Source organism: Peromyscus maniculatus, chromosome 1 (genome assembly GCF_049852395.1).
Source record: "Peromyscus maniculatus bairdii isolate BWxNUB_F1_BW_parent chromosome 1, HU_Pman_BW_mat_3.1, whole genome shotgun sequence".
Lineage (NCBI taxonomy): Eukaryota > Metazoa > Chordata > Mammalia > Rodentia > Cricetidae > Peromyscus > Peromyscus maniculatus.
In genome coordinates this window covers 89,488,747-89,510,891 of record NC_134852.1, presented here as the reverse complement: position 1 = coordinate 89,510,891, position 22,145 = coordinate 89,488,747, and the positions used below count along the sequence as shown (strand labels likewise).

Here is a 22,145-nt window from a genome sequence, read left to right as displayed (position 1 = left end):
TGACACTTCCATTGGCACTAATTTCTCTAAGAGATTGGAGCCAGAGGACAAGTGGTTTAGCTTCATGGCAGTTAAGCTTTCCAAGTAGATCAAGATGGCCTAAGATTGATTGACCTGTACCCTGAGGAAGGAGGGAGGGAAAAGAGCACATGGGAAGAACAGGGAATGGAAAATCAATGCCTGCTTCGTCATCATCAAGTGATATTTATTGACTGCTTGAGAAGGACAATGTCCTATATGGATATTCTGAAGCTGCATGCTTGGCTTCACTATAGTCAACTTCAAAAGAGGATTAGGAGATTAGGATAGACTCATGTTGCCTAGAGAGGCACACTGGCTTACTTCAGATGCTGCCCTCTTGAGTCTGGAGTCTAAAATGACACTTGAGTTAATCTCTTCTCTCACATTTTGCTCTCTTTTACCCACTGGTGACCTAAGTTAGAATGGTCATACCATCATGCCAAAAGAACCCTAAGAGCAATTAGGCTGAAAGTACTGAGCAAGTCAGGGTGCAGGACCACCCTCTTCTCAGTAGAACAAGGCCTATCTGTCTGGACTGGATGAGCAGTCACTTTTCAGCAGGGTTACTTTCTCACCTGAATGCCCTTTAGCTTAGTGGATGTGTGAGGAAACAGGCTTTTGATGAGGTGATACCATCAGGGTGAGAGATTTTTATAGATTGGCTGATTTAATACTGTTACCTGATCTGGAAGTCAGTGCAAGAATAATACTATAAAAATGATTGCAGGAAGCCAGAAAATTGAAGAATATGAGTTTTGATATTAGATGGTTAGATCTTTGAAGTTTTCCCTATTATAGACTCTCCCTCAGACACCTTAACCCTTCCCCACTGAGATATCGTAGTACACCCCTATCTATGACTTTACTTTTTGTGGTTTCAAGTTTCAGTTGGAAAATCTCTACACAAAAATTCTAGGAATAGCAATTAGATTTTACTTATTTAGTTTTTTTTAAAAGACAGGGTCTTATTATGTAGCCCACACTGACCTCTAACCTCAACCTGTTGAATGCTGGGATTACAGACATGTGCCACTATTCCAGGATATTGTCAGATTTTAAATTGCATATTGTTCTCAGAACTGTGATGAAATCTTACACACCCTCATTTTCTTTTGCCTGGGACATGGAATCATTTCTTTGTTCAGTGTGTCTGTGCTTTATACCTTACCCACACGTTAGTTATTAATAGCCATCTCTGTATCAGATTGACTATTGCTGCAGTGTTTACATATGGTTTGATACTATTTGCAGTTTCAGATGCCCCACTGACGTCTTAAAATGTATTTTCCAAGGATAAGGAGGGACAACTGTATTCAGTCAAGTTTCCAATATCCTTGAAGATACCACACTGAAAAATACACAGTCCCTACGAAAGATGTTTATTTGTTTATTTATTGGTAGAAGAAGCAATGATGGGATTATAAAGAAACAAAAACACAAGCCATATGTATACAGCTGATTAAGGAGCTAGTATTTGTTCATGTATGAATTTGTAAAGTTTCTTGTTCAATCATGCATATTTGTGAGCATACATACCTGGGTTTCTAGCTTGGTTATGAGAATTTGATGGTGGGCATGCATGTAGCCTCATTGCCTTGCCCTGTGTGACTAAAGAGGCTTCCTGGGGCTCATGACAATGGCCATGTTGGCTTGGTAGAGGAGCCCCTGGAGGAGGAGCTGGGGCAGCTGTGTAAACAGGAGCAGGTACTTCAGTATATAAAGTATGCCTTATGAGGGGAGAGATTACAGAGCTGGAAGGATGCTCTTTCGATTGATTTTGGTGTTGTATTTATACCTCCATACACTGGCAATCGATTGACCTCTGCCCCCCTTCCTGCTGCAGTGCTGTTTGAATGAAATGAGTATATCATTTTTATGACGTATCTATGAAAGGGATGAGCAAGCCAAGGGATTAATAGATGCTGCTGAGGCTCTTTCCCAAGTGCTGTTCAGATGTGTGGGAGAGGAGATGGCAACCAAGGTTCAAGGTGCTTTGAAAGTGATGCCACTGAAGAGGGGGAGATATGATCTGTGTGTAAAGGCGAGGGAAGGGCACTGGGATGGTGCCCTTGTTGTAGGAGGGAGGTGTGGGCAGATGAACCTAAAGGCTAGGGCATAGTGGGACTTCGGATCAATCTCTGAGCTACCTTCCTGTGTTTCCTTCCCATCTATGTATCTTGTTGTATCTGGAACACGTGGAACATGAACACCACCACATACACTTTTCCTCTTCCCATAATGGCTTGCATTTCTGCCTCAATCTTTTTTCAAAGCTAAACCTGGCTCTTCTTATTTTATTCCTTTAGTCTCTAGTTCAGGGTCTAGCATATGACACAGCAATTGTTGAACATAAGAACACCAAACACTGATGTACAAGGTTGATATGTATGTTGGACCATAGTGTTGAGGGTCACATATATGATATGGGCATATTGCTACAATCTCTGGAAAGTGTGGTGATAGTTTAGAAATTTGTCTACAGGGAAGTTGTCACTGGGAGCTGAATGGCCATAGTTTGAATTCCCAACTTACCCCACCTTTATAGCCATTCCTGCAATCCTCTTACACCTTGTGTCTGTCACCGCTGCTCAGATCCAGGTGCTGAGAGACAGATAGATGGGAGGCATGGTTCAACTGTGTCCTGTAAAAAGATAAGTTGAGGTCTTAACCTTTGGTTCCTTATTTGGAAATAATCTCTGCAGATGGAATTAAGACATAAATTAAGACAAAGTGATAGTGGAGAAGACTGGGTCCTAAATATCAGTTGACTGCTGGCCTTCTAAAAAGGGAACAGACAGAGACAACCACATTGGAAAATTCCATGTAATGAGAGCAGAAAGCCACGTGATTCCACAGATTGGAGGACAGCGCCTTCAAGTGATGTGCATGCCAAGGATTGCTAGCCAGCTAGAAGAAGGCAAAGGGGGCTTCTATCCTGGGTCCCAGGGAGCATGACTGGTCGTCTCGTTGTAGGAGGAGCTCAAATGCAGATTTTCTCCAGTGTTTTCTCCAAGTGGAGTGTTTCTCATGAAAATCACAGCACTAACCAATGGCATAACTCCTTCAAGTGAAATGTCATGAAATTGTTCTGAGACATGTCCACAGGAGCATCCTGGCCATGATTACAGGGTAGAGAATTGCAACCTGAGTCTTGAGACTGGCATGTACCCAGGGTGGTCGGGACATCACTGGGCCTTGTTAGGTAGCTGAGTCTCAGGGATATGCTGATTGACATGAACAGATTCCAGTGCCTGCTCTGTGGGAATCTAGAGAGAACTCATTGGTTCCAAGCCTAGTAACCAATGAGAAACTCAACCCTAGAAGTCCAGGCTTTGTGGTATAGTTTTGTTGGAAATTCACAGGGTTGACTTTGGCCTTGCACTTCTACAAGGCACTGCTTCCTAAGTCTAAATCCATTTTACTTTTCTTGTCACGTGTATGTGAACTCGGCTGTTGAAAATCATCTGTAAGATGCACGGAGATGCAAAAATTGTGACTTCCTCCTGACAACAGCTTCTACGAAGACTCCCTAGGTGGGGAGTCTCTGTAACCCCCAGAGATGGTACTTTGGGGCCTTGAGGTGCATGGCCACCTCTTATTTTCTTCCAGAGGAAATTTGATGTGATCTCTAAGCAATAGACATGTAGCCAGAAGACTGATTTTGCCTTGACTGTATGGCAGTTCACCTTAACAATTATTCCTCACTTTCCTCACCTGTGGATTGGGACTGTCATGCCTATCTTAAGCATGTCTTAGGGATGTGGTAGCCATTAAGTCCATAGATAGGAAAAGGTTGTGAGCTAATAGTGTTTCTATAGATGAATGTTTCCCTCGATGGAAAGAATATGCTTGTTATTGTGGTAAGAGTCTGGGCTGGCCGATTTCAGGTTCTTTTTTTATCTTATTCCAGTTATTGAGGTAAATGAATACAGATTGCAAAGTAGAAGCAAACTTCATTCAAAAGCAAAATGAGAAGACAGATAAGAAGTATGTTGTCAAGAGTGACAGTGGTCCACTGAGTGAGAGAGTACTTAAGGACCTTGATTTTTTGGGACTTCCTCTTGGGGTGTTTAAGAGGAGGAGGGGTTTTGTTGCTAGGGGCATAGAGCAGGTGGTCCTGTTTTGATTGGCAGGCTTGGATTACATAAGCATTTGCTCACGGTGCATATCTCTTCCCATGATGCGTCTCATTTTAACCATTTGTACACTCAATTATGCATAGGTAAATAGTGGATTCACCCTAAAAATTCACCTAGACATTATAGTTTTCCTTTTGTATATACACACCCAACCCATTCAGGCCAGATCAACACATCTCCCTTGGTTTTTAAGACATGTTCTGGGACATGTTTAGAATGGGGTGATACCAAAGGGTTATTAAAGGGAGTAGTAACTTATTTCCATTATTCAAAACAGATGCATATGGGGATCCAAGATTGTCAATAGCTTCTAGGTACATTGTCAGGGTGTCTGTACAGTGCATGCAGGTTAGGCTCCTAGGTTGTCAAAATGCATGGTTAGAATAGGTGTGTGCATAGCCCTAACCAAGTAGAGTCCCACATTGCTAGGTTATTCCCACTTCAAATTTAAATGCACCAAATCAAAGGATCCTCTGGTCTAAATGGCCTGTGATTTTGAGCTGCCCGGCCCCCACTTGAGATTCTTAAGGACTCTGATATATATCTGTCCAGCAAGAATGTATTTCTACTAGGGGAAAATGTCATTTTTGTTTGACATGAGGTGATATGGTCTGTGCACTGGGCAAGCTGAGTGGGAATGCTTAGGATGCTGAGGGCTTAGAAGTGAGTTTACTGTCTCTAAAAGGGCTGCAGAAAGCCACTGGGCTTTCATGATTTCCCTCCAGCAATAAATTCAGGCTTGTTTCCAGTCTCTTAGATTTAGGGCCCATGTCGTTTGGGAATGTTTTCATTCTGGACCTCACACTGAGGGTGTATGAGAGCGTACCTTGAGGCAGGGAGAGGAGAGATGAGGAAAATCGACTGTACAGTCCTAGGGTTCTGATTTGGAGCACGAAACTGTTACTTACTAGTTGTCTGACCTTGGGCAGTTGACTTCATTTCTCTGATTCTATTTACAGGGCCCACATTACTGAGTCACTGTAAACATTGTGTGAGATGGTATACACAGGGAGCCCAGTGTAGTGCCCGGAGTCACCAAGTGTTCAGCAAGCACTCACTATTGTTACTTGGATTTGTTACAAGTGTTTTGAAGGCCATCACTCTGGGGAAAGAAATTGGATTTTCTACAGGTGGCCATATGTCAGGGCATCGCTCCACATGTGTTTGAGAATACTGTGAGAGAGCTGCCTGGGTACGCTTTGACTTCGTGTGATGACCTTCTCCTTGGGAAGCCCCACATAGCCATGCCTGTTAGGCTCCAGGTTTCTCCTAAAAAGGGTTTTCTTCCCCCTCAGCGTCCATTGTCCGTCTCTTCTTTTTAACTCATCAGATCTCACCTTAATTTAAAAGAAATTCCAGCTGAAACCAACCAGGGTCAACCAGTGGGGTTCTGAAATATTAGCACTTCCACTTGCGAATGAAGAAAATCAGAGACATCTGGGCTCAGCTTGCAGGCACGGAGGCTCTTGTTCTCTTTGAGGACGGGCATACAGTTTAGTTAGCACAGAAAGCAACATGAGAGAATGGGTGAGGGGAGCGGAGACGATAGTGATTCAACCTGGCTGTGCCCACTGTGCTGGAAACTCAGGTGATGTTTCCTTACACTCCAAAAGTCCCCAGCTTGCAGGGGCAGGGGAGGTAGAAATAAATCTTTATGGGAAATAAGTACTCCATTTTGGCATACTATTAGCTTGCTGAATTTTGTTTGCATGTATATATATGTGTGTGGTGTGCATGTGTGTTTGCACAGTATCCAGGTTCACTAGAGGCCTAAAGCTGATCTTGAGAACCTTCCTTAATTGCTCTCTACTTAATTACAGAGTCTCCCAATTGGACCCAGAGCTTGCCTATACAGCTAGTCCAGCTAACCAACTTGTCCCGAGAATCCCTATATCTGGCTTCTGAGTGCTGGAATTAAAAACGGCTGCCACATCCAATCAGCATTTATGAGGGTCATAGGGATCCAAACTCTGTCCCTTGCAGAACAAGTGCCTTAATGGCTGAGCCATCTCCAAAGCCTCCTTTCTGAATCATGTGCAGTAACTACAGAACAGTGGGTAGAGCTGAATTAAGAAATGTTCAGACTTGAGATAGAAACTCTTTATGGGGACTTTGGACAAACAACACCAACATTTTGGATTCTCATCATCTTAGATATGTAATTGTATGGTAATTATTTTCTTCCTGTTGTTGCAACATCTGCACATTGAGTCTTTGGATGAGGCTGACTTCACCTTTCCTCTAGGCTGAAAGCATCTCTACATTCTGTGAACCCTGTGCTGCTGGCCATTCTCCTGCCCTTGAATTTCCCATTGCTTCCAAAGGCTACAACTTGGTGTCATAATTTCTGGGTCTAAAGTTGCCTGGGGAGAAATGTGAGTTTCTTTCCTGTACAAGGCAAGCTCTGGGTCCAATTGGGAGACCCTGTCATGTATCTGAGCTGGGTTAAGATTGGAGCTGGAAGCTGCAGGCATGGTTCAGTGGTAGGTTACTCATCTAGCATGTACAAGACCTCATCTCATCTCCAGCATAACACCCCCCACCACACACACACACACACACACACACACACACACACACACACACACACACACTGTATCTGGGAAAGACACAGTGGCTGACCCACCATAACTGCCCCATTGTCATAAGCAGATGCTGGGGGCTGGGCTAGCCTAGTGGGATAAACTCAGACTTGGAAAGCAGATAGACCTGGCTGTATCCACTGTTTATTAACTGGGTGACCTTGGGCAAATTATAAAACCTTGAGCTTCAATTTCCTCAGCCGCATCACAGCGGATAAGAGGATCAACCCCCAGGGCTGGTTGCGATGATGGAGTGAGATAAGGAAACCAAGCTTTTAGAATACTGGGTCTACTTTCCCTTTCCTTAAGCTTGTTCTCGGGCTGGTTGATCAGAGGCATCATTTTCAAACACCAAGATATCTCCAGGCTCCGAGGGCTGTGAAGCATGAACAACGCCTTTGGTTCCTGTAAGAGCTAGGAGGGAATTGGAGCCAGAGAATAAAGCTTATCTTTTGGGAAATGCTTCTGGGAGAGGGGCCGAGCCGTGAGGGGGGCATGCCTCCGTTGGGCAGCCTGCAGAACCCCATGTGTCCTAGAGGTCACTCTGGGCAATGTCTGTTCCAGATGCTGGAGGAAGCAGAGGGGAGGGCCCAGTGGATCTGGCTAGGAATTGAAGGCAGCGACTTGTCCCCAGGAACGCTCTTGGGCACAGCCTCTGTTCACTTGGCCTCTGTCCCACATCTGCCAATAAAAATTAAGAAATTGATTTTCTTTTGTTTGCCTCTGAGGACCAGGCTCTTTTTTTATGAGATGGTAAATGGAATCCCTCTCTGAGCATGGCTGGATTTTTAATTGTGTTTGCCATGCTTTCACTTACTCCCTTTTATGAGTTCCTGCTCCCAGATTTGTTGATGTGGAACTCTCACACACCAGGGACATGTCAGTGTTTGATTTTTATCAGTGGGAGAAGTGTGAGGTTTTTTAAAAACTCATTTTCTTAATCCAAAGGTTGGCTTGTTTCCTTCATTCTGACACACTGAGAAAGCCTGAGACCCATCCCAGCTTCTTTTACTTCTCACATCCCATCTAGGTGGTCATCATGGTCTCTATGTATGGCTGGATATAAAAGCTCACCTTTGGGGCAAAGAGCAGAGAGGAGACATTGACAGATGAACTGCATCATTGGGAATGGCATACTTACCATTTGAAGAATTACTTTTGTAGTGGTGTGTGTGTGTGTGTGTGTGTGTGTGTGTGTGTGTGTGTAGGCTAGAATTTGACCTTAGGTGTCTCCACTATCATTTTTTAACCTCTTCATCTTGAGACAGGGTCATCCTTTGAATCTGGAGTTCACTGATTGACTACACTGGCTGTACAGCAAGCCCCCAGGACCCTCCTATTTCTGCCTCCCAGTGCTGTGATCACTGACAGACAGACAATGGGCTTTTTATGTGGGTGTTGGGAATCTTACATTGGGAATGTTAGGCTTCATGCTTGCCCAGCAAGGACTTGACCCAGTGAACCACCTCCCTAGTCCTTGTAGGAGTATCTTCAAGATGGAGTGCAGCATGCAGATGGTCTAAATAAAAAGACTCAAAGAATACATTAATTGTGGAGAATGGAGATTCCCCCCCCCCCAGAGCTCAACAGCTTAAACCAACAAATCTGTAGCTCCCAGATACACTGCTCTGTATTAGCCCCACTTAGGGACTCGAGGTGACTGGAACTCTGTCTCTGCTTTCCCAAGTGTCAACACTGGGAGAAGGAAATGCTTCCTCGTGGAAGAGCTGTATCCTCACTATTGCTCACTATTACCTTCTGTAGGATCAGAGGAGGGTGTTTCATGCCTTCCAGCTGTGCGGAAAACTGCAGTACCTCCAGTGTCTGGAAAGACTGGGCAAATGGCTCTCACCATGGCCTCAACTCCGAAAAGGGCTTTCAGAGTAGGGAGATGAGGTTAGCCTCCCTTTGCTCCATGGAAAGAAGTTTAAGGATAAAGGAAAGAACACATAAATAAGTGGAATATGGATCTACTTTGCAGTTCAGCTCTAAACTTGACTGATCAGAGCTGTCTTTCACAGGTGGGCCCAAGCTTGTAGATATTTAGCTTAGCTGCACTGGGTCAGGTGTCTTATACTCTACACAGGCTCATGTGTTCACACCACACCATGCTCTGTCTGTGTGTCAAAACACCCCAGAGAAACTGTGAAGGTACCAATTTGACTTTCCTCCTCCACTGCCTGTGAGCCATGCTAGCTCCCTTTCTTCCTTTGCCTCATTGACCCTAAGACAGAGCTTCCCTGGAGTCATCAGAGACTTCTGATGGAAGAGCCCTGCACCCGTGGATCCTCCTGGTGACCAGCAGCCCTGGCACTTTCCCTGTGATTGGAGTTCTGCCTGCCTGGATAGGAGTTCACCATGCTGCAATACTGTGCCCTTCCCAGGGGTTATATCTCTGAGAACTGAGATCTCACTGTGGAATTATATAATTGTATATGTGTGTGTGTGTGTGTGTGTGTGTGTGTGTATGTATTTCATATGTCAAATCATATATATATTTCACCCCCAACCCAGCTCTGTACCATAATTATGTCTGTTATGGAAATGAAGTGGGAGAGGAAGAGACTGTCCCTGGAGAGACAGTGTGGAATAGCCTTTTGGGAAGGATGCCTGTAGCCTTCCAGGTTTCCTAAGCAATCTAAAAGTTCTCCAATATATGGAATAAGACCCATAAAGCTCTGAAAGCAGGGGGTAGCAGCAGAATGGGAGGAGAAAATGGGGAGTGAGTGTCTGAGCTGACAGATATTCCCCAGAGGGATACCCAGAAGCTTGAACTTACCAGAATGACTCTGAGGATACTTCACGTTTTATATCAGAGCTTTGCTGTGCAATCAAGAATGGATTTGTGACACTGGTGTCTCTGTTAACAGTTCATAGGTATACAGTCTTTGCATGTGCATATATGTGTGTGTTTGCAGCACGCTTAGAAGAAGCCAATTCAGCTCTCTTTTCCCGCCAACTTTAGATGTGGGCAGCTTCAAGAAAACAATGGCAAGTTCTACACGGAGCAAAGGCTTTTTTCTTTTCTTCTTACTGGTCTCCTTTAGGGTACCTTAACAAATTCTTTGCTTCAGTTACTAAGGTGAGAAGAAATACTTGCTGCCCTGATGGAACACAAGTCTGTGGGTTTCCCCCTGAATGGCATGAGAGCCTCCAGAGTTGGAATATAAATTGGCTTCTAGAATGAAATGCTGGTATCTCCACCCATGAGTCCTAACCTATTACCAGAAGAGTGATTATAAATATGTTTTCGTGGGATGGGGAGACCTGACTTTATGTAGTTCTGGGGATTGAAGAGTCTTGTGTGCTAGGCAAGGGCTCTACCACTAAGATGCAGCCCTGGCCTCTTCTCCACTTTGAACTTTATTTTGAGACATGGTCTCATCATGTAGCCTGGGTTGTCTGGAAATTCTCCACCCTCCTGAGTTTGCCTCTCCAGTGCTGGGAAGGCACCATGGTGCCTGGCTGAGAGAACTTTTGTTTGGCTGCAGTGTTGAGGATCAAAGCAAAGGCATTGCACCTGCTAGGCAGGTGTGCTGCGCTGAGCTACGTACTCTCAGAATAGAGACTGACTTAAAACATCATTGACTTTTCTTTTTAAAATAGTATACCACCCCCAGCCCCTTAGAGCAGCTTTAGGTTCACAGCATTGAATGGAAGGCACACCGGCCTTCCCTATTACCCCAGCCCTTACATGTGCATACCTTCTCCGTTGTGAACACAACCCACAGTTACACCATGGTGAACCTGAGACTCACCTCGTTTACCGGGGACCAGAGATGCTGTGGACTCATGACTTTCATTTCCAAGTAGACCCTATGTTGCTCTGATGCTGTAGACGTATTGAGAGACTGCTGATTTCAGCCACAGGCAGGCTGCGGTGGCAAGTCTTCTTTCACATCCTTAGAGTGATATATATATATATATATATATATATATATATATATATATATATATATATATATATATATATCCAGTTTATTGGCTTTTATTTTAGAGTGAGGATGACTAAGAGGACCTTGGGTGGTGGACAATGGTTTGATGCTGCCATGCTCTCTTCTGGGTGTGGACATAGTTTCATAAGACTATTTGGCAGTGCTGGTAAGATGTGAAGATGAATTATCTGTAATCTCCCTGAGTGTGTCTAATTAGGTGGGTCCCTCCTCTCCCAGTTCTCAGGGTCAAGAAGAACACCTTTCAGAAGTGTTTCAGGCTCTTGCCACCAAAGGCAGCTGCTCATGGGGAGGACAGTGGACCAGAATTCAGCAGGTGTCCTTTTGAACAAGTATATTCCCCACAGTCTTCTCTTGCAGGGGCCAGTGCCAGGTAATGGTTCTGGGCACTGGCCTTGGGGCCAAGCTATGAGTGTGAATTCTCTCACGGCTTCTGTGTGGGCTTCATGTCTTGGAATAGGTCATTGCTCTATGCCTTCATATTTCCATCTTTAAAATGGGGACCGTAGTGCCAGCAACCTCACAGAGGTGTTCCAAGATTAAAGGAACTACAACGATAGAACTTGACACTTCAGAAGAACTGGATAAAAGCCATTGAAATTTTTCCAACTCACTACAACTAGCCTTTTCCTCTGACATTCTGTGAAACTCATCTCTGTAAGGCCAACCTCCTCATTTTCAAATGTCAGTTTTCAGCCTTCATTTTTATGTATCTTTTTAATTATTGTATTTTATTTTATATGCATGAGTATTTTGCCCTCATATATATCTGTGTACTGTGTATGTGACTGGTGCACTCAGAGGCCGGCGTAAATCCTGAACCCACCACTGTTTCTACCCTCTGTGCCTTCATCCCACCTTCCTGTGGCCTGCTCTGCTTTTCTTTTGCTTGTCTACCCCCTACCCCCTTATAAGATGAAGTCCTTCCTTCTGACCTTTCTGGAAAAGGGAAATGTGAGGTCAATTTTTACATATTGGAAAAAACACCTCTCTCTCTCTCTCTCTCTCTCTCTCTCTCTCTCTCTCTCTCTCTCTCTCTCTCTCTCTCTCTCTCTCTCTCTCTCTCTCTCTCTCTCTCTCTCTCTCTCTCTCTCTCTCTCTCTGTGTGTGTGTGTGTGTGTGTGTGTGTGTGGGAAGAGCAGGAAGGTACACTTGTTTATGCACTAATCACACTAGGATCTCAGTAGGTAATTGGGGGAGATTGTAGAGAAAATTACCATACATTTTTCTTTTATTCTCTTCCTCTCACTCCTGGAGCTTCTTTTAATCCGTTGTTTCATCTTGGTATGGAAATTTACTTTTTCTTGCTTAGTTTTAACTCCTTCCTTTCAGTTTGATTTTTGGAAGATTTTCTTGACTTCTTGAGCTCTTCATTGACTTTAAGATGTTGGTGACTGACATTCTCATAGACCCTTTCTTACCTTTGAATTGTTCACCCCTTAAGTATTGCCTTGTTTTAGAGCTGCAATGTCCTATTTACGTCTTTGAGACTATTGATTTGTGCATTGGCTTTTGGAGTCTTCTTTGTACTTCGCCTCCATTTCCTTCAGGCCCCCGCGAGCTCATTTTGCTTTCTTTTGGGCAGAAACTCTTCTGAACTATCTGGTGGTTTTGTGCACAGCACTGTCTCTTTATATTTAGGAAGTGAGCTCTGGAAAGTTGAAAGGATTCCACATTATGTGCATGAGGTTGACGTGCACGTTGTCAGTTTCCCTGTGAAATGATTCCAGGGTGGATTTTCATCAGGAAAAGCAAAAAATGTCAGCATCTGGAAGTCTTCTTCCTGACTTTTACTTTGGAAGCAACTTCTCACATCCTCTAGTACTGGGGTGAGTGGCTACTGGGAAGTGGTAGGCAGGTTTGTGCACAAATGTGATTGTTCTAGAAACAGGAAGAAAGGGCTCAGCTTCATGCTTCATCCAAACCCTCTCCTGTGTCTTTTGATTCAACTTCTGTAGGAATAAATGGCTCCTCTTGTGGGGTGAGGACAAGGTTGTGGACCCAGGTGTCTTGTTGAGGCAGGGTCTCCCTGCCCTCTTCCTGTGCCCCATATCTCTCATACTGTGAGCTCTTCTGGACACCCTACTCCTGGTATACCTGGTTCCAACAGGTCATCTGCCACGGGGACTCTCTTATTTTGCTCTGAGTCACTGTCCTCCTTTGATATGTTTTTCACCTTCCCAAATGTTGTTGAAATGTCTTGTTTATTCTCTTCTCTTTCTCTTAGTGCTCTAATATTTCTTCCTTTCTTTTGTATTTTAGTGAAGGTTTGGGCGGTGGCTAATAGCAGGGCTTAGTGTTCCTCATTTCACTGCAAGTCACTATGAAAGTTTTTCCAGTGAGTTTCTGAGGAAAGTGTTTTCCGGACCGCACTCCTTTTTGCAAGACAGGTGATTACTCTGGGCGCTTGGGCAACCACTTATTGCCACTTTTGCACACGGTCTCTAGACGCCATCAGCCATTTGTCACGGGCTGGAATAAGCCTGCCTGTGCTGACGGAGTGGAATCCAGGGTCCGCCGTTTGCATTTACCAGTCTTCCATTTAGTTCTGCCTCATTGGCGCTTCACCTCACTGTTTGATGGGAAATATTCTCTCCATAAACTTCAGTAAGATGTAATGGATTTCTGCAGTGGAAATATTGTTCAAGCTGCAAAACCAAATCACAGCAGGCACTTTGTCTGGGGACCCTGTGTCTAGCAAAGCAGCCATTTAAAACACCCGTTGTAGGAAGTCACACACAGTCACAGCTAATTCCCTTTACAGGAGTTTTATTTGTATGCATGGGAGAAATAACACCACCAAACACAATCATTGTTCTGCTAAGATGGCAGCATTAATTATCTCTGTCAACTTGTGCCTTTGAGTCACCTTCCTCGCTGGGTTTTGTCTTGGGGTTGGAAAATGGGGAGAATGGGATTGGTGAAGATGTAGTTGGTATGCTTTGTAGACATTGGGACAATGTGGACATTTCAAGAGTAGGCAAGCTAGGCCAGCTACCACCAGAGATATAGTCTAATTACTGTCACTTGTAAAACATGGTTTAGATGAGGCTCAGAGCAACACTGAGTGAAGGAAGGCCATGGCAGAGTCCAGTGGAAGCCATATCATACCTCTCTGGAAATTTGATGGCAATGCTGAAGGTCATGGGGCCTCCAATTTCCTATTCCCAGGTTCTGGGTCATGGCTATACACTAAAACACATGGAGAATTCTTAATACCCAGGTGCATCCCAGACTATTTCTGGGGTAAAACTCTGTAGTTTTACGCAGCCCCCCCCAGTGTGTGTGTGTGTGCGCGCGCACGTGCACGTGTGTGCATGCATTTACGTAGGTGAGAGGTTGACACGGGGCTCTTCCTCAGTTGCTTTCTGCCTTATTTTCTTTAGACATGATTTCTTACTATAGCTGGAGCTCTATAGATAACCAGTAAGTGCTAGGTATCCCCTTTGCTCTGCCTCCCCAATACTGAGACCACAAGTGTGTACCACCATACCTGGTGTTTTATGTGGGTATTGGGGACATAACTCAGATCCTCATGCTTGTGAGGCAAGGATTTTGCCACCTGAGGTTCTCCCCAGCTCTTCGATAACAGTGATTTTTAGTGCTCCAAGTAGAAGAGGAATGAAGAGGAACAGCTACTTCTAGGTTCTGTTTTTAAGTCTTGTTACTGCTGCATAAACAAAGAAACATGAGTTTTATTACTTTGAGCTAATTTGGGCTTGGGGAGAAATTAAAAATGATTCATGTAGTGGTTATTTCAATTCTTTTTTTTTTTTTTTTATTTTGGAACTATTTCTATGGTTGAGAGTCCGTTATTTTCAAGGACGGGAATTTGACTTGCATTGTCTAAGGTCAGAATTCAGGGAATTTGGGCAAAGCTTATTAATGGACTGGACTCTTCTGGAAAATATGGTGGTAATACAGTGAAGGGTCTGTGGGCAGGGCTGAGTGGATGTGACCTCACTAGGTCCTGTGTCTCTCATGGTTTGTGCAGGTCCTGTGGCTGTCATCAGTGGTGAGGAGGACTCAGCCAGCCCACTGCACCACATCAACCACGGCATCACCACACCTTCCTCGCTGGACGCTGGGCCGGACACAGTGGTCATCGGCATGACCCGCATTCCAGTCATTGAGAACCCCCAGTACTTCCGCCAGGGACACAATTGCCACAAGCCAGACACATGTAAGTAATAGGATTGGATGCTGTCCCTTTTTCTGTAGGGGGTGGTATGGAAGCAAACCATGTCGCTGGGGTTCTGGAACCTTCTAGGGTAGCCTCCCACTTTCTAGAAGACCCCCTCCCCCCTTTGTCTTTAAGCACAGAGAATAGCCCGGGCAAGGAGATCCCAGTGGACAGAGTCCCCAAGAAAGGGAGAGCAATAGGTCTAAGTTTAGTTCCCTCTTTAATTCACCTAGCTCATCATAGACCTGAATAGGGAGAGGTGCTCCTGTAAGGCAGGGCCCACAAAAGAGGCTGGTCTCCTCTGCAGACCCAGCCTAGCTGCTAGAACCCAGGGCCTGGCTCTGTCTGCACAGCAGCCTCTGACGTCATCAGAAGCTCCACCCAGGCCTCCATGGGAGGGGAATGGAGTGAAGGGCAGTGAGTACATTTGAATAGAAACGTCTCTCTAGCTGCCTAGCCCAGTCCCCAAATATGTACTCCCTGGAAACATTCCAGCTCAAGCTCTAGGAATGCCCCCTTCCCCACCCCCATTCCTATCACATAGTGCACCTATTTTCTCTATGTCTCTCATCGCCTGTTGGTTACAGACACTCTCCTTCTATTTCGTCTGAACCCCACTAGGTTCCCTCTCAGCTCCCGAAAGCTGTGGTAGCTTGTCCCTCCAGCCAATAGTGTTCTCCCTCCTGCATCCCCAGGCTCCATGGACCCAGTAATCTGAATGCACAGCGTCTCCCCTTCACACTGCTCCTGCCTCCTAGGGAATGGTCCACTGCTCAGGAGAGTACAGAGATACCACCGGGGAGCAGGGATGCCAGGAAGGGGTCAGAGTTACCTGTTAGGGAAAGGCCTCACCATACAGACAGAATACCAAAGGCTGTGAGTGCCCCATTCTAGCCTCCAGGATTCCCACCAGTGGGTTCTTTTCATGTCTCAATCAATCTGGGGTAGGCCTAGGAAAAGGTGTCTTCTGGTCTGGCTCATCCCCTGGTCTGAGCTCTCTGTACTTGGGTCATACTCTTCAAGGCTCCTAACTCTTGCTGCTCCTGCTGGGACTTCCAGCAGCAGAGTAGGTCTTGGGTCATCCCATCAGCCCTTGCTTCCATTTCTCTGGCTCTGAGATTATTTAGTGAACATGACCACGGTGAGAAGGATTGGGCTAGTGTCAGATCAGAATGTCATTTGCCTCCGTTTCTAGAATCTGCACCAGTGGTTTTCAAAGGCTTCCTGTGAATGTCATACAAAGGATACTTGGGTTCTAGATCAAGGTTGGCCATAGGGAAAAGAGACGGTTTCAGATATACAGTGTGCAACTGTGCAAAGAACAGCCTGCTAAGTGCTGGTCTGAGGTCAGACTTGTCCCCTGGCTGGAGGTAGCCAGGAAGGACACTCTTCTGCAGTGTTCTTTGGCCATTGCTGTTTTGAATATCTGTGTTATTCTTGTTGTTTGAGGTAGTTCTTTTCCATAAAGTACCTGTGGATGGTGAATTAGAAAACTCTGAATGCTTGCTCCTTAGAGAAAATAGTGTTAGGTTTCCATGAGCCTCAGCTTACAATATTTTATCAGCTAACCTGTACATAACCTTTCATGTTGTCTTTGTGTTTTTGTTCAAAAACACCTTACTTAATAGTAATGACTGACTCATTCACATGCAACTCAGTAATGACTGATCAACACCGTCTTGTACACATACTTCTCTATGAGACATATGGCCACGATCATCTTGTGTTTGGGATCATGGGATGGTATTTCAGAGATATGCTTGGAAGCCATTTTAGAGTGGAATTATCAACAAAAACACCAAATGTTAAAAAAAATGATGGTCTGGAATAGACCACTCAAAGAGTACACTTGTCTATTGTATGAAAATTGGAACAATAATTTTAAAATATGTTGCATGTGATAAATATAAACAATTTCATCCTGCCAAATATAAGTGTGCATACACATCTATGTATATACAAGTTTAGCCTCTATTGGAAATGTTCATGTAGAGAAAACACTGGTTTCTGGAATGCAAAGGAGCTTTAATAACCAGGCAAATTCGCAAGTACAGAATCTTGACTGATGAGCATCACTGCATGCACGTAGAGGGTGCTCTGGACTCTTGGTACAAAGTCTCTGATCCTAGAGTCATATGTGTTCCCTGGAGCTTTGGGTACGATGCCATCTGCACAGCTACAAGACCAGGGTGAACATGTCATGTGGGAGGAAGGGAAGTTTCATTTGAGATATCAGGATCTTTGTCCCCTGGGAACTCAAGAGCTGTGGAGAAAGCTCTGGGACTAGATGCATGTCCTTGGATGTCACTAAAAATCTCGTAGCCAAGGAGCCACCGCACCAGGAAAATTGAGAGCATGCAGAGAGCCTTCCTTCTGGAGCTTGTTCTGGTGCATGAGCCAACACAGCCATCTAGGGAGCTAGGCAGCTTCTGTGTAAGCAAGTAGAGGTTAGTGGGGATTCTAGGTTTATTGGCAAAGACTTCAAGTTGGAGAGGAGCAAACAAAGCCTTATCAGAGGAAGATCACAAGTTGACTCCAATTGTCGAAGCCCTGTGACAGTAGGAAAAGTATCTTTTTTTCATGCGGCAGTCCATTTTGCCCTATCACTAGACAGTGGGTAGCTAGTTAGTTTCAGAAAACACATATGGTACAATAAGTACTTTGCAGGAACATTATAACTGTATTTGGCTACTTTTTCTTGTGGCTCCCACAAAAGGGACAGGAAGGCTGAAAGGTGGTGGGGTCTCTCATTCTCAAGGTTTAACCAGTCAAGGGAACTAACTCTATGACACAACCCTACGTACAGTAAGATGCCATCATAATAGTTGAACCACCTGTGCTTTGACACATTAATAGACAGGAGCCTTTACAGTGTTGTATAAGAGTGGGGTCACTCTTTTGGAAGGATAGAGAGAAGCAGGGAATTAAGAGAGCAGATTATTCATGTGGAGGATCCTGGGGTTTCCTCCACCGGCTTCCCTTCCTGCTCCCTTTTTGGCATGTGTCACTTGGGAAGAAATTGTGGGGACTTCAGAGCTTCCAAAAGCTGCAGGCATCACTCCTCAGCCTCTCTAGCAGTGAGTCAAGTGTAGAGTGCTTTTCCCCCTTTATTCTTGTGTTACCATGAGTCATGAGACCTTTCCGACTGGAATGATTAGGATGCTGGTTGGCTCCTTGCTTCTCACTTACTATCTGTCTTCAATCTGGTCCACAGCATTTTTCATCACATGTCAGGCTGCAAGGATATTTAAAGATCACCTGGTACCAACCCCTTATCAGATGCTTGCATCCCCTCACTTATGTTCCCAACAAATGCTCTGCATTTGACATTGTCTTCATTCTGAATTGATTCAGCCTTTTTAGGGATGCTGAAAGACCTGAATAAAGGTGCACCTTCTTGGCCCTGTGTACCCAGCCTGAGCCTAATAAGCTCCCTGTTACTTGTATAAACATTCTCTGATTCTCAAAAGCACTAGAAAATGGATATAGCCCTCCATGTCACAGAGCTGAAGGTCTTGGGCTATACCTTATAGAATGAGACAGAATCGACCTGTCCAAATGGATCACTAGGGAGATGGTGAAATGTGTGTATAGCAACACTGGGATTGTCTTTGTGAACCTTGTGGGCTGCAGTAAACTCATTCCTTGGAAGACCTTGGAAGATCTTCAGAGTTAGGCTTCTGATCTGTCCCAGAGGTTGGGGAGAGGCATCCTGGTTGTCTTTGAAGCCTTGGGCTCTCTGTTTATCACTTTCCTTAGAACCAAATGTCTGTTGAGAAAACAAATTCTTTGGGGGAGAAAATCTGCTTCCATCTTCTTCATCCCTTTAGTCTTCAGGTGTCTATGTCTGCTTCTGTTCCAAAATAGTGTTCCCACTTTCCCAGGGCCAGCACCTCACATTCCTGCAAACAGGAATGTATCTCCATGCCTGGTACCTCCTTCCACTGCCCTCCTCCAAGACTGTGTTTGTCTGTTTCTTCTTCTCACCATGACCTCTTGTTGTGCCATGATGGAGCTGCATGTCTGCTTCTTAAGCCACATCCCCAGGATATTCACTACCCTCTTTCTTTGATCTCTTTGCATAGCTGGACCAGGCTCCCAAGTCTCTCTTCTTAGCATCTGTGCACTATGCTGGGAAGACGTTAGCTTCTCCATCAAACACACATGTAGGATGGGTTTGTTCCAGGCATTTTTCTAGACTCTTGAAAAATGAAGGGAGGAGATACATATTGCTGTTATGCTCTCCAATTGACTGCCACCCATAGCTAATTTCTAAGACCCCTTGCTTCCTAGAACCCTTCCCTCCACTGTGCCGTGTACACTCTGTTTTGTTGTTGCTTTTGGTTGTCCAGCCTTTATCCTTTCTTTCCAGACTGGCCATCATTGTCTCCTAACTGCTACCGTAGTGTAATTCCTGTTGTGAAATAACACACACCCCTCTCTGTATAGCATCGTTCCATGCCATTTTCTTCCTTAATATACTATGTTATAATGAAACTTCAATTCCAGCCTCCTGTGAATCCCTCCCAGACTCACACTATGCCAACATGACTTTTCCTTCCTTGCTTCTTTCTAATCCATTGCTTGCAGCCAACACCATGGACCAGTCTTGAATGACTTTTAATCAGATTCTAAGTTCTGCTGTTACATCTCAAATAAATGTTTACTGTTTTCCAATCACAGATTTTCTAATTTTCCCACCCTGTGCATATGCTCACACTATGTGTGTGCACATGTGCTCATGTGTGTGCGTGTATGTAGAGGACAACTTTAGGTATCACCCCTCAGACTCCACTCATGTTTATTGAGACCAGGTCTTCCCTTGACCTGAAATGGGCCAAGTATACTAACTGACTGTCCAGTAGGCCCTGGGGACCTATGTATCTCCACCTCCTCAGCACAGGCATATTCTTTAGTTTCTACTAAATAGCATAATACTAAGGTCAAAGAAGACACTAAATGACATTTGTCAGATGGTGCTATAGTTTGGATCCTGAATGTTCCCCAAGTCCCATGTGTTGGAGACTTGGCCTCAGGGAGGCACTCAAGAAGGCACTCTTGGGAGGTGGTAGAAACACTGGGAAGCAGGGTCTAGTGCAAGTCTTAGGATATTGGGGATATGCCCTCAAAAGGGATTGAGTGACAGTCTTCCCTCACTTTTTATTCCTCCCTGGACATGAGGTGAGTGATTTTGTTTCCAATATATTCTCTCTACTGTTGTCACCCAAGACCTTGCCAGAGCCCTAAGATCAATAGGTCCAACTTATCCCAAACCAGGACCTTTTCTCTTTATAAGCTGATGATCTTAGGTGTTTGTTACAATTGTGAAAAACTGATTAACATCGATGGCTCATAACCTAGGCTCTTTAGCAAGGTTGCTGATCTGTAACCTCTGAATTTCTGTACCAAACATTGAGCTGGTGTTTGATGTGTTTTAGCTTAGGTGCTGAGTAACTAGCTTTCCAAGGGAGAGCCTGCTACCCTATTTTATAGATAAAGCAAGTGAAACTATAGGCTTTGATGGTTTGCCCTAGATCACGCAGAGCTCCCAAAATTGAGCCTGGAATAATACAGACAACAACAACAAACAAATAAGAACCATGGAACCCAACACCCAGCTGTATTCATCAAATCAATTACCTAGAATTCTAAGGACCCTACAGTCCCAATACCTCTTGAACTTAGGGAGATAGCTTGTTGAGGAGTAAGGACAGTTTCCGTGTAGGGTGTTCAAGGTTGACCAAGGTTCTTATAGTCATAAGGCTGTGCCAACATCTGTCTGGCACTTATAATCTCTCTTATCATAGACTCAAGATCCTAAGGGACCATGGTGGCCTTCAGGTAAGGTAGTAGGGACTCCTGGCATTAAATAGTTTTTCTTTCATAGAATAGCTTTAGGTTTACATAAAACTTGAGCTGAAAATAGAGTTCCCACATGTTTTTATTTACTCCCTGTTCTCATAACAGCGTGCCATATTATTAAAGGTGAGATGAGTGTGGTTCATTTGCAATCAGTGATAGCATTGTGATAATATTGAGGGATTATTGTTAGCTAAAGTCCACAGTTTTCAGGAGAGTGGCCTGTTGGTGTTTGGCAGTTCTGTGTTCTGCTCTAAAATCCTCCATCTTCCACACTCCCACTCCTAGCAACGCTTGATCTCTGAATTGTTCCAATTGTTTGTGGCATGCCTCCTCTATTTGTCATATGGTTGGAGTCACAATGAAGCTAGTCTTCCAGCTTGGCTTCATTCACTTAGCAGTATGCCCCTAAAGTTCTGCCATATCTTTCAATGGCCTGATAGCTTATTTCTTTTCAATACTGAGGAACTCTCCATGTTCTGGATGTGCCACACTTTTTCACTCACTCATCTACTGAAGGACACTGGGTTGGTTTGCTAGAGCTCCATAGCAAAGCACCCCAGACAGGTCTGCTTCACACAACATGAATGTGTTGTCGTAGTCTGAAATCAAGATGCTGGTAGGGTGTTGCTTTTCCTGAAAGATAGAGTGGTCCTTCTGAGCCTCTTGGCATCTGGTGGGACAGCCAGCACCTTGACTGTTCCTCAGATTGCAGATGAATTACTCCATTTATCTTCATGTGGTTTCTAACAAGTACAGCAGGCATATTAAATTAGGGGCCCACTCTACCCCAGTGTGATCACTTAAAATAATTATATCTGCAATATCCCTATTTCCAAATGAGTTCACATTCTAAGGTACCAGGAATTAAGGCTTCAGGATAACTTTTTTGAAGTGGGACAATTTTATTTATTTGTGGCTTCTTATTTGGAACAATAAAGCCACATAAACATTCAGGTGCAGGTTTTTATGTGGACATAAGTTTTGAACTTACATGCGTAAATAACTAGGAGTAGTTGCTGGATCATATGCTAAGAATATGTAGCCTTGTAAGATACTGTCAAACTGTCTTACAAAGTAGAGGCACTAAGGTAGTTAGTTTTTGGTTCCCATTAGACTGGCTTCTGCTGATCATCTCCTGTCTCAGATCCTCTGTGGGTATGCATATGCCTTCTTTGCCTGCTTCCTGGAATGTGTTCTACTCTGAAATATCCAAGCAATGGATGCTTGCATAGTTCTTGTGGATGTTTACACAGACTAATGTATGCCACTCCCATCTGGTCATTAGTCCAAGGCCAGTTGGTGTGCTCATGTCAGAACTGGCCTCTCTGCTTCTCATTGTATTCATACTTTCAGTGAGTGTCAACAGAGTTTGGTGAGTCTTCCCTTGTGGGCCAGTTTCAAGCTC

General features: G+C 44.4%; 1 protein-coding gene across 8 annotated transcripts in view; it reads left to right on the top strand.

Moving 5' to 3' along the window:
* The window catches only part of Ntrk3 (neurotrophic receptor tyrosine kinase 3), a 366,758-nt gene that overhangs the window by 199,158 nt on the left and 145,455 nt on the right, over positions 1–22,145 (top strand). For all 8 annotated transcript variants that reach the window (XM_006970042.4, XM_006970041.4, XM_042278302.2 and 5 more), the window contains one exon: positions 14,690–14,878. In XM_006970042.4, the coding sequence (XP_006970104.1) occupies positions 14,690–14,878 (189 nt within the window). The remainder of the gene's footprint in view (positions 1–14,689; positions 14,879–22,145) is intronic.